This window comes from Mesoplodon bidens (genome assembly GCF_964165515.1).
Source record: "Mesoplodon bidens genome assembly, chromosome: 3".
Lineage (NCBI taxonomy): Eukaryota > Metazoa > Chordata > Mammalia > Artiodactyla > Ziphiidae > Mesoplodon > Mesoplodon bidens.
The window spans coordinates 67,179,560-67,204,411 of record NC_138178.1 but is presented as its reverse complement, the minus strand read 5'-3'; the positions used below and the strand labels follow the sequence as shown (position 1 = coordinate 67,204,411).

The window sequence follows — 24,852 nt, the reverse complement described above, 5'->3', positions numbered from 1 at the left end:
CCAGGGACACTGTCATGTGAGGCCCTTGACTGCATTTCTCATTTAGCCTTAATAAGATAACTTGCGCATGGCGAGAATTTACCAATTTGTTAGCATAAGCATCAGTGTCTTCATGTAATAGATGCTGGTCTATTTAATTTTGTAATGTTAATTTTAATACATTCTCATTTAGAATTAAGGGTACCATTATTTTATATTAATAAACCCACTTATCATTAAAATGCAATTACTGAATCTTAGTCAAAAATGCACTGTAGAGCTGATTAGTACCCCCATTTAAATGAAACCCTGGCAAGGTTTATTATATTAAACTTTGTTAATGTGGTAATCTGTTAGACTCTGACTCTCTGACTCTGAACTAAATGTACTTTTGAGGGCCTTTACTTTCTAGTATTACTTGCAGTTCTTATCCTTCATGTTTCATTATTTATTTACTGAAACAATAACACCCTTTATTAAAATGTATTCTTAATAATGACAGATGGCTTATTGTAAATAATGTGATGCCCCTCCAACTGTTCCAATCCTCTTAGTATTATTCTTTCCTAAAAAAAAAAAAAGTTTTAATTACTTTCACAACTTGTTGAAAATAGGTATCATAAACATTCTCACTTGATTGAAATTTCACAAGGAGTTGAAGGCCCTAAGAGGTGACCATTAGATTTCATTCCCAAATATGTCACTAGTAATTTCACATAACATTAGAAATGTAAGATAAAACCATTCATAAACTGGAAGCAATTTTACAAGCAATTTTAATATAACCTAGAAATGGTCAGGATGGAATTAAATTTTCCAGCCAGCTCTGTGTAACCCCCTACACTGTTCATCCTGATCATTACTAGGGAAGAGCTGAATGGGGATGATCCCTTTCTAGGACAGACATACAGTGAACAAACTGCCATACTAAGGTACCATTATGGATGGGATGTTTGTGTCTCCCCCAAATCCACATGCTGAAGCCCTAACACGCCCCCTCCATGAGATGTTATTTATAGATGGGGCCTTGGAGAGATAATTAAGTTTAGATGATGTCAGGAGGGTGGGGCCTCATGATGGAATTAGTGTCCTTCTAAGAAGAGAAAGAGAGACCAGAGTTTGCTCTCTTCCTGCCATATGAGGACACAGTGAGAAGGCGGCTGTCTGCAAACCAGGAAGAGAGCCCTTGCCAGCACCTTGCTCTTGGACTTCCAGCCTCCAGAACTGTGATCAATATATTTCCACTGTTTAGTCCTCCCAGTCTATGGTGTTTTGTTATAGCAGCATGAGCTGACTAAAACAGGTACACACCCAGAAGAGGAGAGAGGGAGAGCCAGAAGTCATTTGAGTCTCTTTTTTAGAGGGCTAGCTGTACCGGATGCCTGGGCGTGGTAGGGAATGTGGAAAGCTCATTGCGTATCTCGACTATTAGCCCATCACTGAATGCCCTTTTTATTTATTTATTTATTTTTTTGCTTAATATATCTTGAAGGTTTTTTATTGTCAGCACATGGAAACCCATCTCATTCTTTCTTTTTTTTTTAACATCTTTATTGGAGTATAATTGCTTTACAATAGTGTGTTAGTTTCTGCTTTATAACAAAGTGAATCAGTTATACATATACATATGTTCCCATATCTCTTCCCTCTTGCATCTCCCTCCCTCCCGCCCTCCCTATCCTACCCCTCTAGGTGGTCACAAAACACCGAGCTGATCTCCCTGTGCTATGCAGCTGCTTCCCACTAGATATCTATTTTACATTGGGTAGTATATATATGTCCTTGCCGCTCTCTCACTTTGTCACAGCTTACTCTTCCCCCTCCCCATATCCTCAAGTCCATGCTCTAGTAGGTCTCTGTCTTTATTCCTCTCTTACCCCTAGGTTCTTCATGACATTTTTTTTCTTAGATTCCATATATGTGTATTAGCATACGGTATTTGTCTTTCTCTTTCTGACTTACTTCACTCTGTATGACAGACTCTAGGTCCGTCCACCTCACTACAAATAATTCAATTTCATTTCTTTTTATGGCTGAGTAATATTCCATTGTATATATGTGCCACATCTTCTTTATCCATTCATCCGATGATGGACACTTAGGTTGCTTCCATGTCCTGGCTATTGTAAATAGAGCTGCAGTGAACATTTTGGTACATGACTCTTTTTGAATTATGGTTTTCTTAGGGTATATGCCCAGTAGTGGGATTGCTGGGTCATATGGTAGTTCTATTTGTAGTTTTTTCAGGAACCTCCATACTGTTCTCCATAGTGGCTGTACCAATTCACATTCCCACCAGCAGTGCAAGAGTGTTCCCTTTTCTCATTGTCAGACTGAACGTGGTCTGGAAAGCCAAAAGCATATCATGGATTAGTTTCAAGGGTCACAGTGGTGTGGCCTGAGTTAACTCTGTTGAAAGTGTCAACAGCGGTGAGGCGAAGCTGACAGTCAGCCCGCCAGGAGCAGGCAGGGGCAGGGCATCCTCCTCCACCACAAGACAAACAGGTTGACTCTTGGCAGGAGTCCCAGGTGTGGTGTGCAGTGGCAGCCTCTGCATCAGACCTAGGAGTCCTTCCTTCATTGGCCCTGTGTGGTGGCAGTCACCGTGTGCAGTGCAGCAAGGGGTCCAGGCAGCAGTGGTGGTGGTCTGAGAGGTGCAGCCTCAACAAGCAGCTTGATTCCAGTTAGTCTCATTGGAGGACAGGCCCTCACCATGCCCGTGGACAAGACTGACCCAGACAATTTGATGAGCATGTGTGATTTCTCATCACATTTCCTGGCTCCAAAAAAGTGTGTCTTTAATCTACCAGTCTGTAGTTTTCCAAGTAACAGACCCAACCAGTAGGCCAAACAGCCCAAGGGTCAGTAAAGATATAACGAACTTCCTCCAGGGAGTGCTGGCCAGAGCTATGAGAACAGCCTTGAGCCCTGCCCACTGGACAGAATGACCAAGTCCACTTTGGTATCTGCAGAGCTGGCACTGGGACCACACAGCCACCATGGTCCAGCCACCACTACCAGGCTCAGCTTAGCTGATGCATCAGTGCACAGCCCAGGCATTCAGGGGCTTCCGTGCGTCCAGGGCCCTGCTGAGCCAGCAGCTCTGCTTCAGGCTCAGCGTGGGGGATAGTTTCTTCCAGAGGGGCAGCTGCCACTTTTTCATGTAAAACCCAGAGGCTGCTGTGACCAGGCCTGCTGTGTGCTTGAATACACCATTTGCATCTGACGAGTGATGCTCATTGGGCACTTCTCACCTTGTTTTGCACTGAAGCTGAGTTGACCACCCCAAAATGGGAATATCAGGCCAGGGTCACCGGGCCTCCACGGGGGAGGTGTCCAGTTTTGGCCGGAGTCCAGTAGCAGGTTAATTGCAGCTTTCCCAAAGGGATGAACATGGTAGCCATGTCAGGGATCTGACAAGTCTGAAACCCCAAGGGGCACTTCTGGGTGGATGCCGCCTCCCCTTGCCAGAGGTTCCAGTCATCAAGAGCACTGGCCACAGACACTTGGAACTCAAAGGGCCCCAAAAGTAGCAAATATGCCTAGAGTTTGCTGGACCACTTCCAACATAGCCTGATAGGCTGGCTCCACTCACAGGAGGCTGATTTGCAAGTTGGAGGTCATAAAAGACCAACTAGAATGCCCAGCTGAGGCATATTGCACCTTCAACCCAGAGCCTAAGGAGGAACCTTCTTTTGGCAGTGGGGTGTGGGGGCTGAAGATACAGCAGTTTTCCTTGACTGCCAGAGGGATTGAGCGTTGCGAATCCCCAACAGCATCCCAAGGGACTTGACTTGGCAAGGAGGCCCCTGAATTTTGGGGGGACTTAGCCACCACCTGGCTGAGGTGTGATATCACACAGTCCAGGCCCCGAGGCTGAGCTTCTGATGTGCAGGCCAGCAGTCACCATCTACAAGGTGAAAGCTTGGACACAGTGGGTAGAGCCCTCACATGCAACCCTGACCCATCCACGAGGAGTAAATGGCAGGAGCATTTTCCCCATTGGCCCTTCTCTACCTGTGACTCTTCTGATCAGGAGAATCCCCTCTGGCACTTATGGGATGGGATGTCCATTCATGTGGACTTAATCCCTGTGGTACATTCAAGTGTAGAAGCAGCAACAAGGTTGCCCTGGATTAGACCCAAGGGCACTACTGCTCACAGGATCCCGCAAGCTTCCGTTCCCCACTATGAGCATACCCAACCCCCATCAGTTGAACTCAGATGCCCCTTCCTCCTGTGACTGTGTGGGATGGTGACTTTGGCACCTTTCTCCAACAGAGCCATAAAAGTTTGAGCTCCTCTCCTCCATGAGGTGTCCCAGCTCACTTGGACAGATACATGTGACCTCTGGTCCTCCTCTGGGGCAGGGAGACCTGGGACCCATCCCTACGACCTTTCATGAAAGCAGCTGATATCAGGGTAGAGAAGTAGGGAGGGACCAGGAGGTTCAGAGGGAGAGAGCCAGGTGCAGTTCTTTCACATCTGAGCACTTTTGCAGTTCAGCCAAATGAACTTTCCATGGTCTGGTCCACCAGAAGCCCTGTATCAACTTTGGGGGCTCCTTGGAGTCACACAGGAAGGGAGTGAGCATCAGCCCCCATTCAGCCCTACCTCTCACTGCTTCACCTCTAAACAGTTGTTGATAGGACAGTTAGGCCCTTAGTCACTGGCCCTTTGCCTATCACCTGGGTAAGAGAGTTCCCTACAGGATCCTAGGGCATCTTTTCCCATCTCCTAACCTAGTCCAGTGGTCCCATGTCTTGTCTCTTTTAGAAAGCCCGGTCTCTGTTGGAATCTCATCCCCATCTTCAGAACTACCATATGACCCAGCAATCCCACTACTGGGCATATACCCTGAGAAAACCATAACTCAAAAAGAGTCATGTACCAAAATGTTCATTGCAGCTCTATTTACAATAGCCAGGAGATGGAAACAACCTAAGTGTCCATCATCGGATGAATGGATAAAGAAGATGTGGCACATATATACAATGGAATATTACTCAGCCATAAAATGAAACGAAATTGAGCTATTTGTAATGAGGTGGACAGACCTAGAGTCTGTCATACAGAGTGAAGTAAGTCAGAAAGAGAAAGACAAATACCGTATGCTAACACATATATATGGAATTTAAGAAAAAAATGTCATGAAGAACCTAGGGGTAAGACAGGAATAAAGACACAGACCTACTGGAGAATGGACTTGAGGATATGGGGAGGGGGAAGGGTAAGCTGTGACAAAGCGAGAGAGAGGCATGGACATATATACACTACCAAACGTAAAATAGGTATCTAGTGGGAAGCAGCCGCATAGCACAGGGAGATCAGCTCGGTGCTTTGTGACCACCTAGAGGGGTGGGATAGGGAGGGTGGGAGGGAGGGAGATGCAAGAGGGAAGAGATATGGGAATATATGTATATGTATAACTGATTCACTTTGTTATAAAGCAGAAATTAACACACCATTGTAAAGCAATTATACTCCAATAAAGATGTAAAAAAAGAAAAAAAAGAAAAAAAAAACTGTCCAGAACTGTGAAGATCCTACTCTGCTTGCAAGCTAGCTAGTTAGCCCAACACAGGTTCAAGGATGCTGGCAAAAGACATGAGACTCCTGGGTCAGAGACAGAGGACTTCATCACTCACAGCATAGCAAGCAGCACGAGTTCCATGTTTACGTCAGTTTCCCTTGCCCTCCAAACCCCATGGGTGTTGCAGAAGCAGGGATGGGGGGATACTGTGCACACAGTGGATCTGTGTCCAAGCTCAGATCCCCAAGCTTAGGAAACCCCAACACAGTCAAGTCAGTTGAAAATATAACAGTACTAAATGTGTATACACCTAAGATTTAGCCTAAAATATATATAAAGCAAAAATTGACAGACTCGAAAGAGAAATAGACAAATCTAAAATCAAAACTGGAGGTTTTTAACAGAATTCTCTTGATAAATGATAGAATCAATATCCAAAAAAATCATTAGGGATTAGATGAACATAAATAAAGAGCTTAACCTAATTTACATATATACCACATGGCACCTACCAATTGCAGAATAAATATATATTCTTTTCAAGTAAACAATTTTCCAAATTGACTACATGGTGGGACATAAAGATTGTATCAATAAATTTCAAAGAATTTGAAATCATTCAGAGTATGTGCTCGGACCACACAATGAAATATCCCTCTTTATCTCATGTCTTAATAATGTCTACTTCATCTGATAGCAGTAAAACTTTACCAGCTTTACTTTTGCTTATTTTTGAATGATATATCCTTCTCTACCTACTTACTGTCAAATTTCTGTGTCATTATATTTATGGTTTCTTTTGTCAACAGTATATAGCTGGTTTTTAAGGAGGGCTGACAGTGTCTTTTAATTGGAATATTTAGTCCATCCACATTTAATATAAATGCTCTTTTGGTTTAAATCTGTTACCTTGCTGTTTGTTTTTTGTTATTCTGTTTCTATTTTCTCTTTCTTTTACTCTTTTGAGTTATTTAAGGATGTTTATCATTGTTTTCCCCTCTACTATCTTGTTAGTTATACATTTCTTATTATTCTTTTCATGGTTACCCTAGAGTTTACAACATGCATTTTTGAGTTATTAGAATTTATCTTAAGTTAGCACTTTTACCTCTTTCTGGTCAATGTATGAACCTTAGAATTTATGTCATTTGTTACACACTCCCATATTTTGTGTTGTTGCTGTCATGTGTTTTAATTCTACATATAATTTAATCCCCAAAAGCCATTACTAGTATTACTTTAAACAATCAGTATTTACCAACATATTTGCCCTTTCAAGTCTCTTTATTCCTTTTGTATATCCTGCCTCCCATAGAGTCATTTTCCTTCTGTCTGGAGATCTCCCTTTAGAATTCTTTACTGCAGGTGTGCTGGTGATGAATTTTTTCTTTCTATTTTTCTGGGGTATAGAATTCTAAATTGGTAATAATCGCCTTTCTTCACAACACCTTGCTGAGATTACAATAGCAATTGCATTTAATCTATGCATCAATTTAGAGAGAATTCACATCTTTACTGTGTTGAGAGTCTTCCAGTTCGTGAATATGGTATGTCTCTCCAGTTGTTTAGATCTTCTTTGATTTCTTTCATCAGCATTTTATAGTTTTTAGCATCCAAGTACTGAAGATGTTATTTTATACCAATACTTCAGTATTTAATTTTTGAGCTATTGTAAATAGTATGATGTTTAAAAATTTGAGGCCCATGTGTTCAGAGTTAGTATGTCAAAATACCATTGATTTGTGTATGTTGATCATGTATTCTGTGACCTTGACAAAATCATTTACGAGTTATAGTATTTTTTGTAGCTTCCTTCTGATTTTCTACATAAACCATCCTGTCATCTGCAAATAAGGACAGTGCTAGGTCTTTCTTTCTGATCTGTGTTACTTTTATTTCTTTTTCTTGACTTATTTCACTGGCTAGGACTTCCAGTACTATGTTGAATAGCAGGATGAGAGAGAGCATCCTCACCTTTTCCCAGTCTTAAGGGGAAAGAATTCAGTCTTTAACATTTAAGTATGATGTTAGCTGTATGGTTTTTGTAGATGTTCTTTACCAAGTTGAGAAAGTTCCCCTCTGTTCCTAGTTTTAATGGGAGTTTTTGTCATGAATGAGTATCAAATTTTGTCAAATGCTTTTTCTTCATTGATGATATGATCAAGTGATTTTTCTTCTGTAAACTGTTAATATTGTGAATTATATTAATTGATTGATTTTCAAATATTAAACTAGCCTTGCATCCCAGTAATAAACCCCACTTAAACGTAGTGTATAATTTTTCTATAAAATGCTGAGTTCTACTTGTTTATATTTTGTTAAGAATTGTGTATCATATTCATGAGAGGTATTGATCTGTACTTTTCTCTTTTTTGTATTTTCTTTGTCTGGTTTTGGTATCAAGGTAATACTGGCCATTTTCTGCAGAAGTTTGTATAGGATTTGTTGAGTGTGTCTATTTGTATAGTCTTTTGAGTGGTTGCTCTAGATATTATGTTATATACACATACTTTATCAAAGCATACACATAAAGTGCTGACACTTTACCACTTTTATGAAGCATAGAAACCTTACCTGCTTTTATGCTCCTTTATCCTCCACCATCTATAATTGTCTTTAGTATTTCTTCTACACACATTGAGACAATGTTATAATTTTTTCTTCAACTGTCAGACATAATTTAGAAAATTCAAGAGGAGAAGGAAAGTCTCTGTATTCATTCATATTTTTGCTCTTTTCATGTTGTTCCTTCCTAATGTTTGAAGATTTCCTCTTTTGTCATTTCTTTTCTGTCTAGAGAACTTCCTTTAGCCATTCTTTTAAATTAGGTCTACTGGAAACCTAAATTCTCTTAGTTTTCCTTCATCTAAGAATGTGTTGATTTCCCCTTTATTTCTGAAGGATATTTCTGTTGTACATAGAATTCTGGATTGATGGCTCTTTTCTTTTAGCACTTGAGAAACATTGTTCTACTTCTTTCTGATCTCTATGGTTTCTGATAAGAAATTCACTGTCATTACAATTGTTTTTCCCATATAGGTAAGGAGTTATTTCTCTTTAGAAGCTTTCAAGGCTTTTTCTTTGTCTTTAGTTCACAGAAATTGGACTATGATATGTTTTGGCATGAATTTCCATGGGTTTTTCCCATTTAGAATTTTCTCAGCCTCTTGAATTCATATATTTATATGTTTGTTTGTTTACAAAATTTGGCAAGTTTTCAGTGATTATTTCTTTGAATACTTTTCTCAGCTCTACCCTATTTCTCCTCTCCTATGGGACTATGGTCACGTGATCTTTTTTAGTTTATTTTCTCTCCATTATTCAGTTTCTGTAATTTCTATGTTATACCTTGTCATCCACAGATTCTTTCTTCTATTCTCTCCATTCTGTTATTGAGCACATCCATTGAACTTTTTTAACCAATTGTTGGATTATTTTAGTTCCAAAATCCTCATATGGCCTTTCCTTGTATCTTCTTTTGTTGTTTTTGTTGAGACTTTTTTTTGGCTGACATTTTTCTTTTTTTTTTTTCATTTGTTTCAAGCCTGTTTGTAATTGCTTGTTGAGGCATTTTTATGATGCCTGCTTTAAAATCTCTTTCAGATAATTCTAACATCTGTGTCATCTGTGTTGGTGTTGGTTAGTTGTCTTTCCTCATTCCATTTGAGGTCTTCCTGGTTCTTGGTATAAATAATTTTCAATTGAAAATTGTATATTTTGGGTATTAAGTTATAAGACTCTGAATCATTTAAATCTTGTGTTTTAGCAGACCTTCTCTGACACCATTCCGTTAGGTGTAGGACGCCATTGATTCACAGCCATCAGATGGGGGTGGACGTACAGGTTTTCCACACTGCCTCTGCTGGAACCTAATGTGGCATGGGCTTCTTGGTACTGCTGGGAGGTAGTGGGGAAACCTCATCACCATCAGATGGGAGTGAAAGTCCAGGCTCCCCATATGTTCTCCATATGGTAAGGGTGGAATCCTCATTACCATCCAGCAGGGTTGAAGTGCTGACTCCGCACCACCTGGCAGTGGGAGAGGGGGTAGAGAGTGACTCATGGCAGCCTGGCAAGGATGAAGTCTCAGCTCCCCACTCAGCCTCTGCTAGAAGAGTGGTGGGAGGGCTACAGTTTGTTCTGTGGGTGTGGCTGGAATAGAACAGCTGTTTTCTAAGCAGTGGCTGTCTGGCTAAGCTGCCCCTCTCCTGGTGTTCTGACTAAAGAGAGCATGATTTTTTTGACAGCCTCCATTATTTCCAGACTGTAACCTTCTCTAGCATCTACTCTGGGGTTTGTGAGGCAAAGAGGAACCCAGGGCACCTACCACCAGGTTGTGCCTCAAGTCCTGAGGTTCCTAGCCAGTCTACCTTCTTCTCTCCACCTTTCAGTCTTCCCATGTTGTTTTATATGTAATGTCCAGGGGTTTTAGTTATAGTTAGTAGAAAGGGTAGTGGAGAGGATGTCTACTCTGTCTTCCTGCAAGCAGAAGTCTCGAGATGTGTTGATGAAATTTAACATGACTCTACCAAAATAGCTACAATAGTTTTGATGTATAAAATTAAATGTAGCCAAAGACAAAAATAACATGACATCACTTATAGAATGTAGAATCTAAAAATAATAATAATACAAATGAACTTATTTAAAAAACAGAAATAGACCCACAGACACAGAAAACAAATTTATGGTTACCAAAGGGGAAAGGGAGGATAAATTAGGAGTCTGGGATTAACAGATACACACTACTATATATAAAATAGATAAACAACAAAGACCTACTGTATAGCACAGGGAAATATATTCAATATCTTGTAATAACCTACAATGGAAAAGGATCTGAAAAAGAACATATATATATATATATATATATATATATATATATACACATGTATGTATAACTGAACCACCTTGCTGTACATCTGAAACATTGTACATCAACTATACATCAATTTAAAAAAATAAATGTAAACCATACTCTCAAAGGTATGTATGCATCAACAAAGAAGGATGGTATTTTTTTAGAAAAATAACTTTTGGGAGGGGAAACTGTGTTCAAGGAAATTACACAAAGAAAAATTTTACATTTTGTGTAAAATGTGTTCCCAGATTCAAGGAGAGAAGGCTTTAGTCTTGAGTTTCTTGCTAGTTGATGGGAGAATTTGGCCGTTTTTTATCTTAGAGAGGAAAAAATCTATATATTTTTTTAGAATAAGTAGCCATAACCCTCCACCTTACCAATGAAGTTCTCTAGAATCCTCTAGAAAATCATCCACCAATGTTTAAGCTTACTTAGCAAACATCCCTGCCTGTCCTGGGATTCTAAACATGAGCTTCTGTTCCAGGTCGCCTGAACTGGTGGTCCACCGTGTGCACGAGCTGTAAACGGCTTCTTCCTTTGGCCACGACAGGGGACGGGAACTGCCTTTTACACGCTGCCTCACTGGGTAAGCCCCACAGTGTAGACAGAGGGTGGCAGTGCTCAGGCCTGCTCTGTGCATCATTAAAGGACAATCATATACTAAGTAGAGCCACGTGCATCACTGTCATCTGGAAGAGTCCCCAAGGGGTGGAGCCAACAACCCCTGCCCTTCTTGTCAAGCAGCTGGCAGGCTTGGTGGGGACATAGAGCACACATGAGAAAAGATCTGTCCTGATAGAAGGAGGCCTGAGCAGAGCTGCAGGGATGGGCATTAAACATCGTGATCTAGAGCAATCAAAGAGGACTTCCTGGAGGAGGTGAGATTTTACTGAGACTTGAAGAACTCGAAAGACTATAAAAAAGGACCTTCCAGGCAGGGAGACCACATAGATAAAGCAGAAAGGCAGAAATTAACGTGGTGTTTGGGGTCGGGGCTAAGCCCTGTTGGGCTCGAGCAGGAAGTCTGGGGAGCTGTGCATGAGTTTGGGTAGGTCTGGGGCCACCACACTGACTGCAGCTGATGCACTCAGACTGACAAAAAGACAGACATAGGTAGTGCTTGGGTAAATAACATGGCACAGTCAGAATACACCACAGAGAGGTCAGCAACCTCCTCCAACGGAGATGTGAGCTTCCTGGTTACAAAAAACGACACCAGCAAATGCACAAGTGTGGGTGGCAATACTTGGATGATGGAAGGAAACGGTAGACTTTCTGGAAGCTCACTTAACCCCTCTGGACCCAGGCTTACAACACAGGCAGACCTGGATTTGTGCCGGGGACCCCAGTATCAGTGCCAGTGACACCTTATCAGTCCTGCAGTATGAGGACCCTCTCCAGGGATGGGCCCCTCCGACGAGAGTATGGTCCTTGTTGGTCAAACTCGCCTCCCCAGGTAAACATGACCTTAACCCGATGCTGTGTCCCAGAGCAAGGACGCCCCAGACCTTGCTTCAGACCTGTAGTGAGGCCTATTCTGTAAGAGGTGGGCTGAGATGAGCCTGAAAAGGCTTAGAGGGTAATGAAGGGACCTGGAAAGGGCCCCGAGATGCCCAGAGGATGATGGAGCCCAAGAGCAAAGGGAACATCCCACATTCCATGGGCTTGACAAGGGGTGATGGGGAAGACAAGGGTACCCACCCACCTCCTCCCTTTCAAAACTAACACATTTCTGTCTGTTGACTCCACATTCATCATAGTAAAATAACAATCAGCAATCCCGCTGCCCAGCGATGGCTGCTTTTAACATTTTGGTATATTGTCTTCCACACTTTTGTCTATTCTTCCAGTGAAATTAGGATCTCACGGTGTTCACAGTTTAGAATCCAACATTTTTCCCTTAAAATTGTATTGAGAATTTTCCATGCTGTTCTTCAAAAACATATTTTTGCTAGTTGTGTCCTATTCCATCGCAATGTATTCACTATCTCCTTCTTATGGAACTTATTTTACCTTGTTCTGTATAAAACCTGGAGAAGGAAAATGAAAGAAGAGATCTCTCCTCTGTGTCAACCAGCAGCCTCTTTGCAAAGGTTTCAGGCATGGAAATGCCTTTGTCCTTCTGAAACTGCAGCATGCAGAGGCACTGTCCCCGGCATGACCATGGGTGGATAAGGCCACAAACCAGATGGCCACATGCCACTGTGGTCCTGTTTGATGGCATGTGTTTCCCCGTGAGCACAGCAGGCCCTCCAGGTCTGCCTGGGAAGAGAAAGCCTTCTGCAGGTGGCCCTCACTCCAGCTGCAAGAGAGGCTGGGCCAAGACTGAGCCTTTGACTCGTGGCCTGTTGGTTCTTTTCTCCCAATACTTTGTTCCCCTTTTGTACTTAAATTGCTGAACCCCACAGGAGCAGGACTGCCCAAAGTGTCCATGCCACACTCACCAGCAGTACTTACTGGACCTGCTGTCCAGCCCTGGCATTGACCTAGGGTGTGGGGCACACATAGAAATGATGGTAATCCTGGGGTCAGGCTTGTGGGCAAACATGTATGGGACAAGGAGACCCTCTTTGCAAGAGAGACCCAAACAAGGAGCCATGGCCTGTAGACTGGACCCGGGACTTGCCCTGCCTGGGAGGAGGCTGCAGGCAGGTCTGAGGGATGAGAAAGCTCGGCTCAGCCTGTTCATAAAAGGAGGGTTGATAGCCACCTCCCTCCGTCTGTGCTGCAGAAAAAGACCAAAGCATCCCTGGACAGAAAGCCCGCAGCAGCCCAAGGTTATCCGCGTGTCTTTGCACTAAAGGATGTACACCAGTTTGGGCTTTTGATCATCAGTCAGTGCGGGTCACTGCTCTCTGAAAGCTCTCCAGGGGGTCTCAGCTCACTTCAAGTCCACCTTTCCAGTCTCCACCTCATCCCCTCCATCCCAGCTCCAGCCACCTTTCCCTCCCTAGTATGCCACGTGAGCCTCCTCGGGGCCAGCCCTGGCCTTTTCCTGTGACTCCGCCCCGTCCTCCACCACTCAAGTCTTTGCTCCAATGTCTCCACTCACGCCGTGACCAAACCACCCACCACTCTGCCCTCTTGGCCTGCTTCATCCCCCCGATGGTGCTACTGCCCGCAACATAGGGTGTTACATGCTAATTTGATGACTGCCTCTCCTCCCCTCAATGTGGACTCTGTGAGATTTTAGGAATTTAGTCTGTCCTTGTTGCTGCTGTGGATATTCCCAGCACTTAGAATGGTGCCTCACCCCTATTGTGAAATAAGTGTGGAATTAAGTGGAATTAATGGTATTCAATTAAACAAATGAATGAATTCCCCCACTCTCTCCCTGTAGCCAGAGCTGCATCTCTCTTTCACGATGCTTCTTCCATTGCTTGGGTTTCTTGGCCACTTCTGAGCTGCGCCAAAGGTGTACTCAGAGATGTGCTGGTTTGTCTTTATTGACCCCTGGGCACCCAGCACAGGCCGGGAGGGGCACTTCCTTCAGAAGCAGGTGCTCCCCACAGGCCCCGGATGTGTGCTGAAATGCCTCAGGGCTACAGACATCAGATGCGGCAGACCCCCGACGAAGCCGGAGTCTGACTGCCATCCTGGCTCTGGGCCTTGTGTGAGGGCACATCACCGATTGTCCCCACAGGCTCTCTCCCACTCGAACACAAAGCCCGGACCACAAACATTATATCCCTCAGAGCAAACCTGAGAGGTTGGGGGCAGCCTGCCAAGGGCCCCTGAGACAGGCAGCACTTAGTGAAACTGTCGTTGCTCTAAGGAGGGGCCGTGCTCCTTCACCGCTGCCTGCATCCACGGGAAACATCACAAGGGAGCACAGAGGGCAGCTGCTTGCTAATCGTGAGAACTGAACAGCTGGCTACTGCGCCAATCTGCTCACACAGCTGCGGGGGCCAAGGCTGGAAGGCGGTGGTGGTCTCAGCGCCTGCCGACCTGCCCCCTCCTCCTCACGTCCCTCCTCTCTCCTCTGCCCCTCATGGGCCTCCCGGCTGCAGGAATGTGGGGCTTTCACGACCGGGACCTGGTTTTGCGGAAAGCTCTCTACACCATGATGAGGACGGGGGCCGAGAGGGAGGCCCTGAAGCGAAGATGGAGGTGGCAGCAGACGCAGCAGAACAAGGAGGTAGGTACCTGTCGGCGTGGCAGAGCCGGGACCACGCCACGCGTGGCCAAAGCCAGAGCGGGGTCCGGATCTGGGCCCCGAGGCCAAGTCTGTCTTGTGAGATCAGCAACAGCGGCTCCGTCCCCCACTCAGACCCACTAAAGAGGAGCCCATTGCCACAGTCAAGCCCTGCCCACAGCGACCAGACGTCCATTTCCCCCACCCGTCCTGGTGTAATTATGAAAACCAATCGCCTTCACTCGCAAGGCTGTCCCGACCTGAATGGTGAATTAGATGGTCACCCGTCAGGTCACTGCTGGTGCAGCCACAGATTGGCCCTGGCACAGCCCACGGCCCCAGCCCCAGTGTGTGTGCTCAGTCCAAAGGGAATTCTCCTCCCTGAACCTGGGTGAGCACTGGCCCTTTGCTGGCCTGGAAGCCCTTGAAGATGGGTCTGCCCGGGTCCCTGCACACGTGTCAGTGGCCGGCGCCCTGCCCCGTGCGCGTACAGGTCGTTCTCACCCCTGGGAATGACCCCTATTGCTGGGTGGACTCCCAATGGCATGGAGCTTGGAGACTGGGGGTTCTGAACAAATTCTGTCAGAGCAAATGGGGATGGTCCTCGGCCACTAACAGGTGCCCCAGGCCCAGGGGCTGACGAAACCGGGAGGTGAGGCTCTCGGCCAGGCTCGCCTGGGTGGAGGGTAAGGAGTGGCCGCCCCCTCCTGAGCCCGCCCCCCTTTGCGCCAGTCAGGGCTGGTGTACACGGAGGAAGAGTGGGAGCGGGAGTGGACAGAGCTGCTGAAGCTGGCCTCCAGCGAGCCACGCACGCACGTCAGCAAGCACGGCGGCTCGGGCGGGGGGTAAGTGCTGCCCCGGCCGTGCCCCACCCCCAGCGGCACGGGAAGTTGGGGAGGATGTGGGACCCCCAAGCTGGGGGCGACATGAGGACGACTCCCGCCGTCAGACCTTAGATTCTACCGAGGATGCAGGGCAGGTGGGGGGGGGACAGCAGGACCCTGCCAGATGTTTGGGGGAAAGTGTGCACAGTCCCCATGTGCATCTCATGAGCTCACATGTGCCCCCCGACACCCCAGCAGGGAGGGACTCACCGCCCAGCCAGCCTCAGGAGGGCCCACACCGCCCACGCACTCACCAGGCTCTGAAGCCTCAGGCTGCTGATTTGGGTTTCTCTGAACATCTAATTTCTGGCTTTAAGAAGTCACAGTGAAACAAAAGATGGTTAGGCGAGCCCAGCGTCTCCCAGACTCCAGGGACATCCTGTGTGTTCCTGGCACCCAGGCTCTACTGCTCTGCACACGTGGGCAGCGGCTGTTCTTCCTGCAGACACGGCTGGACCGTCCCCATGTGGGAATGAAGGTGCAGCCAACAGGGCAGCTGCAGCCCCTTTGGCCCCAGCTTTTTGAAACCGAGGGCCAGGTTGTCACCCCCCAGAAAAAGTCTCAGCCAAACACAAGAGAGGATGCTTGTTGACAGCGGGGAGACCCAAGAAAGGATCAGAGGCTCTAGACAGCCCCTGCAGGCAGTGCATCCCAGGCCCTACCCTGCCCTCATGCATCTCTGCATCTGGGTCCTCAGCCTCTGCAGCAGGACCTAGCGCTTTCCAGGCCGGCACCAGACAGAGGCCCTTCAAAGACGAGGCTTAGAGATGATAACGAAGCTCGTAAACACTATTCCTACAGAGTTGTTTTGTCACTTTGTTTTTTTGTGTTTTTTTATGTGGACCACTTTTAAATTTGTCACTTCGTTTTTTTTGTGTTTTTTTTATGTGGACCACTTTTAAAGTCTGTATTGAATTTGTTACAATATTGCTTCTGTTTTACATTTTGGTTTTTTGGCCCCGAAGCATGTGGGATCTTAATTCCCCGACCAGGAATTGAACCCGCACCCCCTGCATTAGAAGGCAAAGTCTCAATCACTGGGCAGCCAGGGAAGTCCCTGTCACTTTGTTTTAATCGGGAGACTTGTCAACACCAGAAGTCTGTCTTGTTTAGGACATTTTGGGACAAATATCCTAAAGACTCAATCCATTCCTGAAAGCCTGCTCTCTACTTTTCCACGCTGCTGAGTCTTGCCTGGGATGCGTCTAAAGGGTTCCTCACCATCCTTTTCCCCATGGTCTCTCCAACCCCTGCTGCTCTGTAGACACTGGTGACTCTTCCAGGGTGGGGAAGATGTGGGGCACGACAGCCATAATGATACGAATAACAGGTCACAGTCGCCACATACTGTGTCCCCCCCCCCCGCCGAGTCCTCCCATCCAGGAGACAGTTGACTGACAGTCACATGGCTGGTTTGGGCCATCTGACTCCTAAGGCCATGGCCTGGGCACTGCTGCTGCTCTCTGGGACCCCAGAGGACTCAGAGCAGGAGAGTGGAGGCAGGCAGCAAACGACATCTTTTTGTCCCTGTCGCCCCTCACAGGGACTCGGGTTTGCCAAGGTCGAGGCAGGACCACCACATAGAGGCCCCTAGCTGATGGGCAGCGGCTCTGTCCCCTACTGTCCCCTCCTCTTTCTCCCACTCCTTAAGCCCTGAGGATATGGGGTCGGGGGAGAAGATGCTGGACCAGCTGACCACTCACCCGGCCCTCGGGCATTGCTGAGACCTGCCAACCCGATGGTAGCTGCCCTGTGCCTCCAAATGTCCCCCTCCTCGCAGGACCCCTTCACCATTAGTTTGGTTTCAGTTGTAAAGATGGAAGTGTTTTTGGCCACACCATGCAACTCTGACCAGGGATTGAACCCGGGTCATGGCGATGAAAGTCTGGAATCCTAACCACTAGGCCACCAGGGAACTCCCACCCTGGTCTTTTTAAGTTCCCTCCATGCAACTTGGACCAGAATGTTTGGGGAGCAGGTAAGCATCATGCTGGCCACTAGTGTCCTCTTCCGTGAGAGGTGCTGGGTGGGCAACCCTGGGTGCAGGCAGGATTCTGACACCTGCCAGGGCCTCAGGAGCATCCCCTTGCCTGTCGCTCTGCACAGATCATGGCACAGAAATGCTCTGCACGTGGTGTCCCAGCCCCATGTCTGTTTTCTCCTGGATTGTAAATGGTCCCAGGGGCTCCAATCCTCCCCCACCCCATGCCCTCCCAAGCCAGGTCTCAGGGTCTTTTTGTTTGTTTGTTTTTTAACATCTTTATTGGAGTACAATTGTTTTTCAATGGTGTGTTCGTTTCTGCTTTATAACAAAGTGAATCAGTTATACATATACATATGTCCCCATATCTCTTGCCTCTTGTGTCTCCCTCCCTCCCACCCTCCCTATCCCACCCCTCTAGGTGGTCACAAAGCACCGAGCTGATCTCCCTGTGCTATGTGGCTGCTTCCCACTAGCTATCTACCTTACGTTTGGTCGTGTATATATGTCCATGCCTCTCTCTCACTTTGTCACAGCTTACCCTTCCCCCTCCCCATATCCTCAAGTCCATTCTCTAGCAGGTCTGTGTCCTTATTCCCGTCTTACCCCTACGTTCTTCATGACCATTTTCATTTTTTTTTAGATTCCATATATATGTGTTAGCATACGGTATTTGTTTTTCTCTTTCTGACTTACTTCACTCTGTATGACAGACTCTAGGTCCATCCACCTCACTACAAATAACTCAGTTTTGCTTCATTTTATGGCTGAGTAATATTCCATTGTATATATGTGGAGGGTGCAGGGTTCTCTGGCCCAATAACTGCAGCCTGCAGGGCTGTGTGGGGCTGCCCTGCACAGGTGGTGGTCACCTGGACCCACAGCAGCAGGTAGATCCCAGACGCAGGTGGGGAGCTTCTAGAACCAAGGCTGTTTTTGTTCTGACAACATTACTATGGTAACATTTGAGCTCTGTGAGAGAGACCTCACAGAGGCTTTTAGTCACTCTCACGGGACCTCCCCACATCTTCCTCCTCCCTGGAGAGCTCTTATGGGGTCACACCACAGAGAACAGGACTGTTTCCTCCTTCCAGGAGGTGTACCCCTGCTGGGGCGTCCACCTTCTCTTAGGGTGCAAAAGTCCAAAAGAGAGACTTTTGTTGAGCAAGTTGTCAGCATCTCTGCATTTTGCCTCTGTCTTCTCTTGGCGAGGGGAAGAGGGTCCCCTCCTCATGCTGAGCTGAGGGATGGGGAGCATCCCTGGGGCTCCAGGGTTGCGGAGACTGAGCACAAATCATGGGAGGAGGCCTGAGCCACGCTGTCTTCAGGGCTCTGCCTATGAGGGAGAAGCCCAGAGGCCAGGCCTGAAGGGCGGGCGCAGCCATTGGCTTGGGGCACCACTACCTCTGTCCGGGGAATGGAGGGCAGAGACCCTCAGCTGGGGACAGGTCTGAAGACATGCAAAAGCACGTCCTTGGAAATGGAGTCAGCATTAGGACCTCCCCCAAGCCCAGCAGGCACCCAAAGGAGGAGAGCCAAGATGGCCTTGGCTGCCCTCTGGCCTCTCCTGTCTGGCCTGCGCTGGCCCCTCGGGCACAGGTGCTGCCAGAGAACAGGGAGGAGGTGAAGCGAGAAACAGTGAAGAACCGGCTAGGCCTGCAGTGGGCTCGGCTCAGGGCTGCTGTGTTAGCCCCTGAACAGAAGTAGGAAAAGTGACCAGAAAGGCCACACAGACTTCCCAGAGTTTATCCTGAGGAAAGGAGAGAGCTGGGCAAATGAGTGCATTTGCAGGTACAATGGCGAGAAAAACTACAGTGGCTTTCCTCGTGTTCCCCCCCCACGCCCTGGGAACCTGGCCCCCATGGTGAGTGACAAGTACAAGCACTGCTCCTGCCCAGCCAGCCCCTGGCTTCCTGGCCCTGGGACAGATGGAGACAGACGCCACACTGCGGCTCCCAGCATGGACACTGGCCCAGTATCATTTTTTTTCCAGAAAGCAGCCAGGTTAAGTATCCTTAGGCCAGACCTAAGGATGCACTTGGCCTGCTTCCTGCCTTCCTCCTGCATGACTCACAGTGGCTGGTCCCCAGGCTCACTGGCCAAGCCCCAGCAGGAGACCCTGGAGGCAGGGATGCCTGTCCACGACTTGCCCATAGAGAAGGGTGGAGACCAGGCTGGGGTCTGGGCAGGGCGGGCCACCAGCCAGAGAGCCACCGTGGACAGGCTGCTCAGGACTGGTGACCACAGAGCAGGATGCCCTCCAAGACCTCAGGAAGGCAAGGCCAGTGTAAGCTCCCTGCTGAGTTCAGATGCGTGAGAAAAATGGGATGGCACCTGCACCTGCAGACGCGGCAAACATGATGAGAGCCGAGGCAGGCAGAGGCTGGGGCTTCCACGCAGGCGCACTCGGAACTTCAGGACCCGTTCTCTCTGCTGCTCCTACTTGCAAATAAAAACGTGTATGTTTCTCTGTGGCTAAAACGAGAAATCAGACGTTCTGTGCTGCTGCTCCTCCAGAGACCCTCTGAGGCACGACGTGTGAAGTGTGACCTCCTTCACACTGCTGCTGGGGTTTACAGCACCTCCACCAAAGGTGAACTAGGCTCGCCCGTCACCAGGGCTGCAAGTGGGGCCATGGGGAAGAGGGCTGCTCCCCAGAAGGAAAAGGAAGACACGGAGGAGAGAAGAAAATAAGTCCACCCTAAGTCATGCAGGTCTGCAGGGAAAGCAGTGCTGAGGTGAAGTTGCCCATCACCGGCTGGCACGTGCAGCGCTGCCCCCCACGCCGGATGCTGTGGGAAGAGAGGGTGTGTGCAACGGGAGGAATCCATTACTTGTTCCAAAACTGGTAAAATCTCTGAAAGCAGTTAGTTAGTGGTGGCCTCTGGGTGCTTCACCTGGTTTCAAGGCAACTGAGTACTAGGAATGGGGGATGCCTGGTGGACCCCGACCAGAGGCCCAGACTCAGATGACCTGGGTTAGAGTCCCAGGCTGACCGTGTGATCTCAGGCCCGTCCCCCAAGCTCTCTGAGCGTCCGTGTTGTTCAGATGTAAAATGCACTTGGTAATGAGACTAGCATTACTCTGATACCAAAACTAAACAAATACAGCCAGGCTGTATTGATTTTTGATGGTTGTGGAGAAAACCACACCAAAACTGGGTGACTTAAAGCAGACCCACTGGATTTGCTCGTATTCTGGGGGTCAGCAGTCTGGTCTGGAATTGCCTGGAGCTGCTCCTGGGGCTGCAGCATCTGGCAGTTTGTGTGGATGGGGCTGCATAGTCCAGGATGCCCTGGTTCACAGCTCTGGCTCTCACTGGGCCTCGTCCAGATGGACTTTCATCCTTGAGAAGACTCAGGCTCCTTACAATATGGATCAGAGCAGGAAGAGGAGGCAGCCACCATTGTGGAGGCGCAGCTTAACTCTCTGCTTGCATCGTGTTTACTAATGTCCCACTTGCCAAAGCAAGTCCCATGGCTGAGCCAGCCTCTGGGCAGAGAAAGAGACTCCATCCTTAATAAGAGGAGGGGCAAGGTCACATTGCAAATAGACAAGTACACAGCAGTAAGAAGGCTCTGTGGCCATGAAAGCAATCAGCCACATTCTCTGATGCTGTTGGGATGGGGCGGTGAAATCATGGGTTTGAAAGTGTTTGGAAAGAAGTTTATACAACTGCAAAAATAATGTTTATTAAGACATTGTCACACTCAGCCTGTGAGTTGGCCTGCCTGATGCCCCTATGGTATGTTGTAAAGGCCCACCCCAAATACTTGAAATGTGTTCCTTCTTCCTGACTTTCCACTGGTTCATCTCACTTTCCGTAGTGTAGTGGTTATCACATTCGCCTCACACTCACTCATCTCAGTGTCTGACATTCCACCCTTAGAAATTCATTCCTTTGAGTCTTGAAAACGTTGGAGCTTTTAGGGGCTTTCCGGAGTCTCTGACTGTAGAGCAGATCCTTCCCGTGAGCTTATATGTCAGGGTTACTGCACTGTATACTCTGAAGCCTGACCTCCAGAGCCTGGACCTCTGGGAATGGAACACAAAAACAGCTTATAGGATTGCACTGGACACAGTGAGGATTGAAGAGAGGAAGACATGAACCTCTGCTGGGCACCTACCTGCCTTACATACTACCTAAGTGTCACCACCTTATACCCTTTATCCCCACTTTATAAATTAGGCATCATCCTCCTTTGTACATTGGAAGACTAATGCTCAGAGAGATTAATTGACTTACCTCCAGTTTGTAACTGGTGGAGCTAGAATGTGGACCCAGACCTGAGTCCAGAACCCTGCAGTTTCCCAGAGCATACACTGTGACAAGCTTTATAGCTTCTCAAGAAAGAGTGCACTTGCAGATAGACTTTTTTGAGTCCTTGTGTATCTGAATCTGTCTTTATTCTGTCTCACCCTTTGTGGATAGTTTGTCTGGGTATAAAATTCTAACTTTAAATTCATGGAATGAATGATGTCATCAAAGGAAATAAATCAGACAGAAAGCTATCAGCTTCCTGGCACTCAGTCCAGGTTGGCTAATTTGAAATAAAACAATTATATGAAATCAAAGACTAAATATATTCAACTTCTTACTTTGTCTTTATAGGCTCTGAAAAAGATTTATTCATTAACTCAACATGTATTAATTGCCTGCTATGTGCTGTGCATTTGCACACACACTATCTCATTCTGCCATCACAGTAACCCTGTGAGATACGGATTATAACTCTCATTTAAAGTATGAGGAAACTTGGATTCAGGGTAAAAATGATTTGTCCAGGGTAATCTACTGAGTGGGAAAGCCATAGTTCAAATTCAGGTATTCTGCCTCCCAGGTTCCCTGGTCCCTGCTTTTCCTCCTACCCCTTGGCTCAGAAGCCTCTGTCTCTGTTTATAGAGAATTGGGTTCTTGCTCTTTTCTGTGAGTGATAGAATAAGGCCTCTTTGTTTTCTAGTCCAATTCCAGGATGTGTTTCAAGGGAGTATCATTTCAGATCCCAGCCTTCATTAACAACAGACTAAACTTTTACCATCAGTTGTCTTTCTCTGTGAATGTATAGAAAGGCATTTTCCAACTCAGCCTCCCCGAGTCTCCCTTTCCTCCTTGCCAAATATTGAAAACCTTTGTAAGCATTAGTTCCATGATGAATTAATGAGAGGAATTATTTTAAATTACCAAGCAATATCCAACAATCACTATACTCCTGGGAGGCAGGGGGTAAACCAGGACCCTCTCAGTTTGAAGAATACAATGTAAACCCCATTAGGGAAATGAAAATTAAAACCACTACATACCCGTAAGAAGGTCAAAAAGAAAATATACTGGCAATACCAGGTGGTGGTGAAAATGCAAAGCAAATTTTACATCACATTGTTGGTGATGTAAAATGACACAACCGCTCTGGAATACAGTTTGACAGATTCTTATAAATTTAAAAATACATTTGCCAGGCTTCCCTGGTGGCGCAGTGGTTGAGAGTCCGCCTGCCGATGCAGGGGACACGGGTTCGTGCCCCGGTCCGGGAAGATCCCACATGCCGCGGAGCGGCTAGGCCCGTGAGCCATGGCCGCTGAGCCTGCGCGTCCAGAGCCTATGCTCCACAACAGGAGAGGCCACAGCAGTAAGAGGCCCGCGTATCGCAAAAAAAAAAAAAAAAAAAAAAAAAAAAACTACGTTTGCCATATGACCCAGCAGTCCTACTCCTAAGTATTTACCCTAGAGCTGTGGTTCTCAACTAGGGATGATTTTGCTCCCATGGGACATTTGGCAAGGTCTAGAGATATTTTGCTTGTCACAACTGGAGGGTGGGCTGGATACTGCTAGAATCTAAAGAGCAGAAGCCAGGGATGCTGCTAAACCTTCTAAAATGCACAGAACAGCCCCCCAAAACAAAGAATTACCTGGTCCAAAATTTCAGTAGTGCCAAGATTGAGAAAATCTGCCCCAAAGAAATGAAAATGTACATTCACACAAAGTTCTATGTAAAATGTTTATAGCAGTTCTACTTATAATTGCCAAAAACTGGAAATAACTCAAATGTCCATTGATAAACAAATTGGAGTACATCAATATTATGGAATACTATTCATGAATTTAAAACAAACTATTGATACATGCAACAACTTGCATGAAAGGATCAAGTCTCAAAAAGTTATATATTGTATGTATGATGTCATTTATATGACATTACCCAAAAGGCAAAACTATAGTGATGGAGAACAGATCAGGGTTTCATTTACTTACACATGAATGTCCGACTTTCCAATATCATTTCTTGAAAAGACTATTCTTTCATCACTGAATTGCTTTTACCTTTTTCAAAAATGAATAGGCAATATTTATATGGGCTTTGAGAGGACTTTCTCTATTATGTTCCATTGAAATATGTGCCAATGCTTTTGACAATATCACCCTCTTGAGTACTATCACTTTATAATAAGTCTTAAAATTGGGTAGCATCATTCCTCCAACTTTATTCTCTTTTTTCAATATTTCTGGTCTTTTTTTTCTTGCTTTCCCGTACAAATTTATAGAATCACCTTATCTATATCTGAAAACTATCCTGCTAGGATTTTTATTGGTATTGCATTAAATCTATACATGAATTTGGGGAGGATTGAAATCTTTAAAATGTTGAGTCTACTTACACATCTTTTTCCATGTATTAGGGAGACACTATATGTCTCTTCATTTATTTAGATCTTCTTTGATTTGTTTCATTAGCATTTTATAATTTTCATCACACAAGTTCCATACATGTTTTATTAGATTTATACCTGAATATTTCATTTGGAGCTATTGTAAATGTGTGTGTGTGTGTGTACATGCACATGTGTATGTGTTTTCATTTGGGTCTGCAATTATTCATTGCTAGTTATAGAAATGTGATTTGATGTTTGTTTTGACTTTGTATTCTGTGATGTTATGAAACTCATTTATCAGCTCCAAGAGGTTTTTTGTAGATTCCTTGGGATTTTCCACATAGACATTCATATCATCTATGAGTAGGGATAGTTATATTTCTTCCTTTCCAATCTCTATGCCTTTTATTTCTTTTTCTTGACTTATTGCACTAACTAGGATTTCTAGTATGATGTTGAGTGGACATGGTGAGAGAGGACACCCTTCCCTGGTTACCAGTCTTAGTCAGAAATCTTTCATCAATGTGATGTTTGTTATAGGTTTTTAGTAGGTATCTTTTATCAGGTTGAGGAAGTTTCTTTCTATTCCTTTTGTCAAGAGTTTCTGTCATTAATGAAAGTTGAATTTTATCAAATACATTTTTACATCAATTAATGTGATCATGTGGATTTTTTTGTCTTTAGACCATAATGTGGTGGGTTACATTGAAAGATATTTGGATATTGAACCAGGGATTCCATTGCAGGGAATCCTTGCATTCCAGGGATTAATTCCACTTTCTCTTGGTATACTGAACTTTTTTATTTTGTTCATTCAATTTGGCAATATTA

At 45.9% G+C, this 24,852-nt stretch overlaps 1 protein-coding gene across 1 annotated transcript in view; it reads left to right on the top strand.

The window, feature by feature from the left end:
- Positions 1–24,852, top strand: part of OTUD7A (OTU deubiquitinase 7A) — a gene marked incomplete at its 3' end in the record, with an annotated part of 366,278 nt that overhangs the window by 304,803 nt on the left and 36,623 nt on the right. The window contains exons 7-9 of the mRNA XM_081228494.1: positions 10,858–10,959; positions 14,384–14,511; positions 15,241–15,353. Of these exons, the coding sequence (XP_081084620.1) occupies positions 10,858–10,959; positions 14,384–14,511; positions 15,241–15,353 (343 nt within the window). The remainder of the gene's footprint in view (positions 1–10,857; positions 10,960–14,383; positions 14,512–15,240; positions 15,354–24,852) is intronic.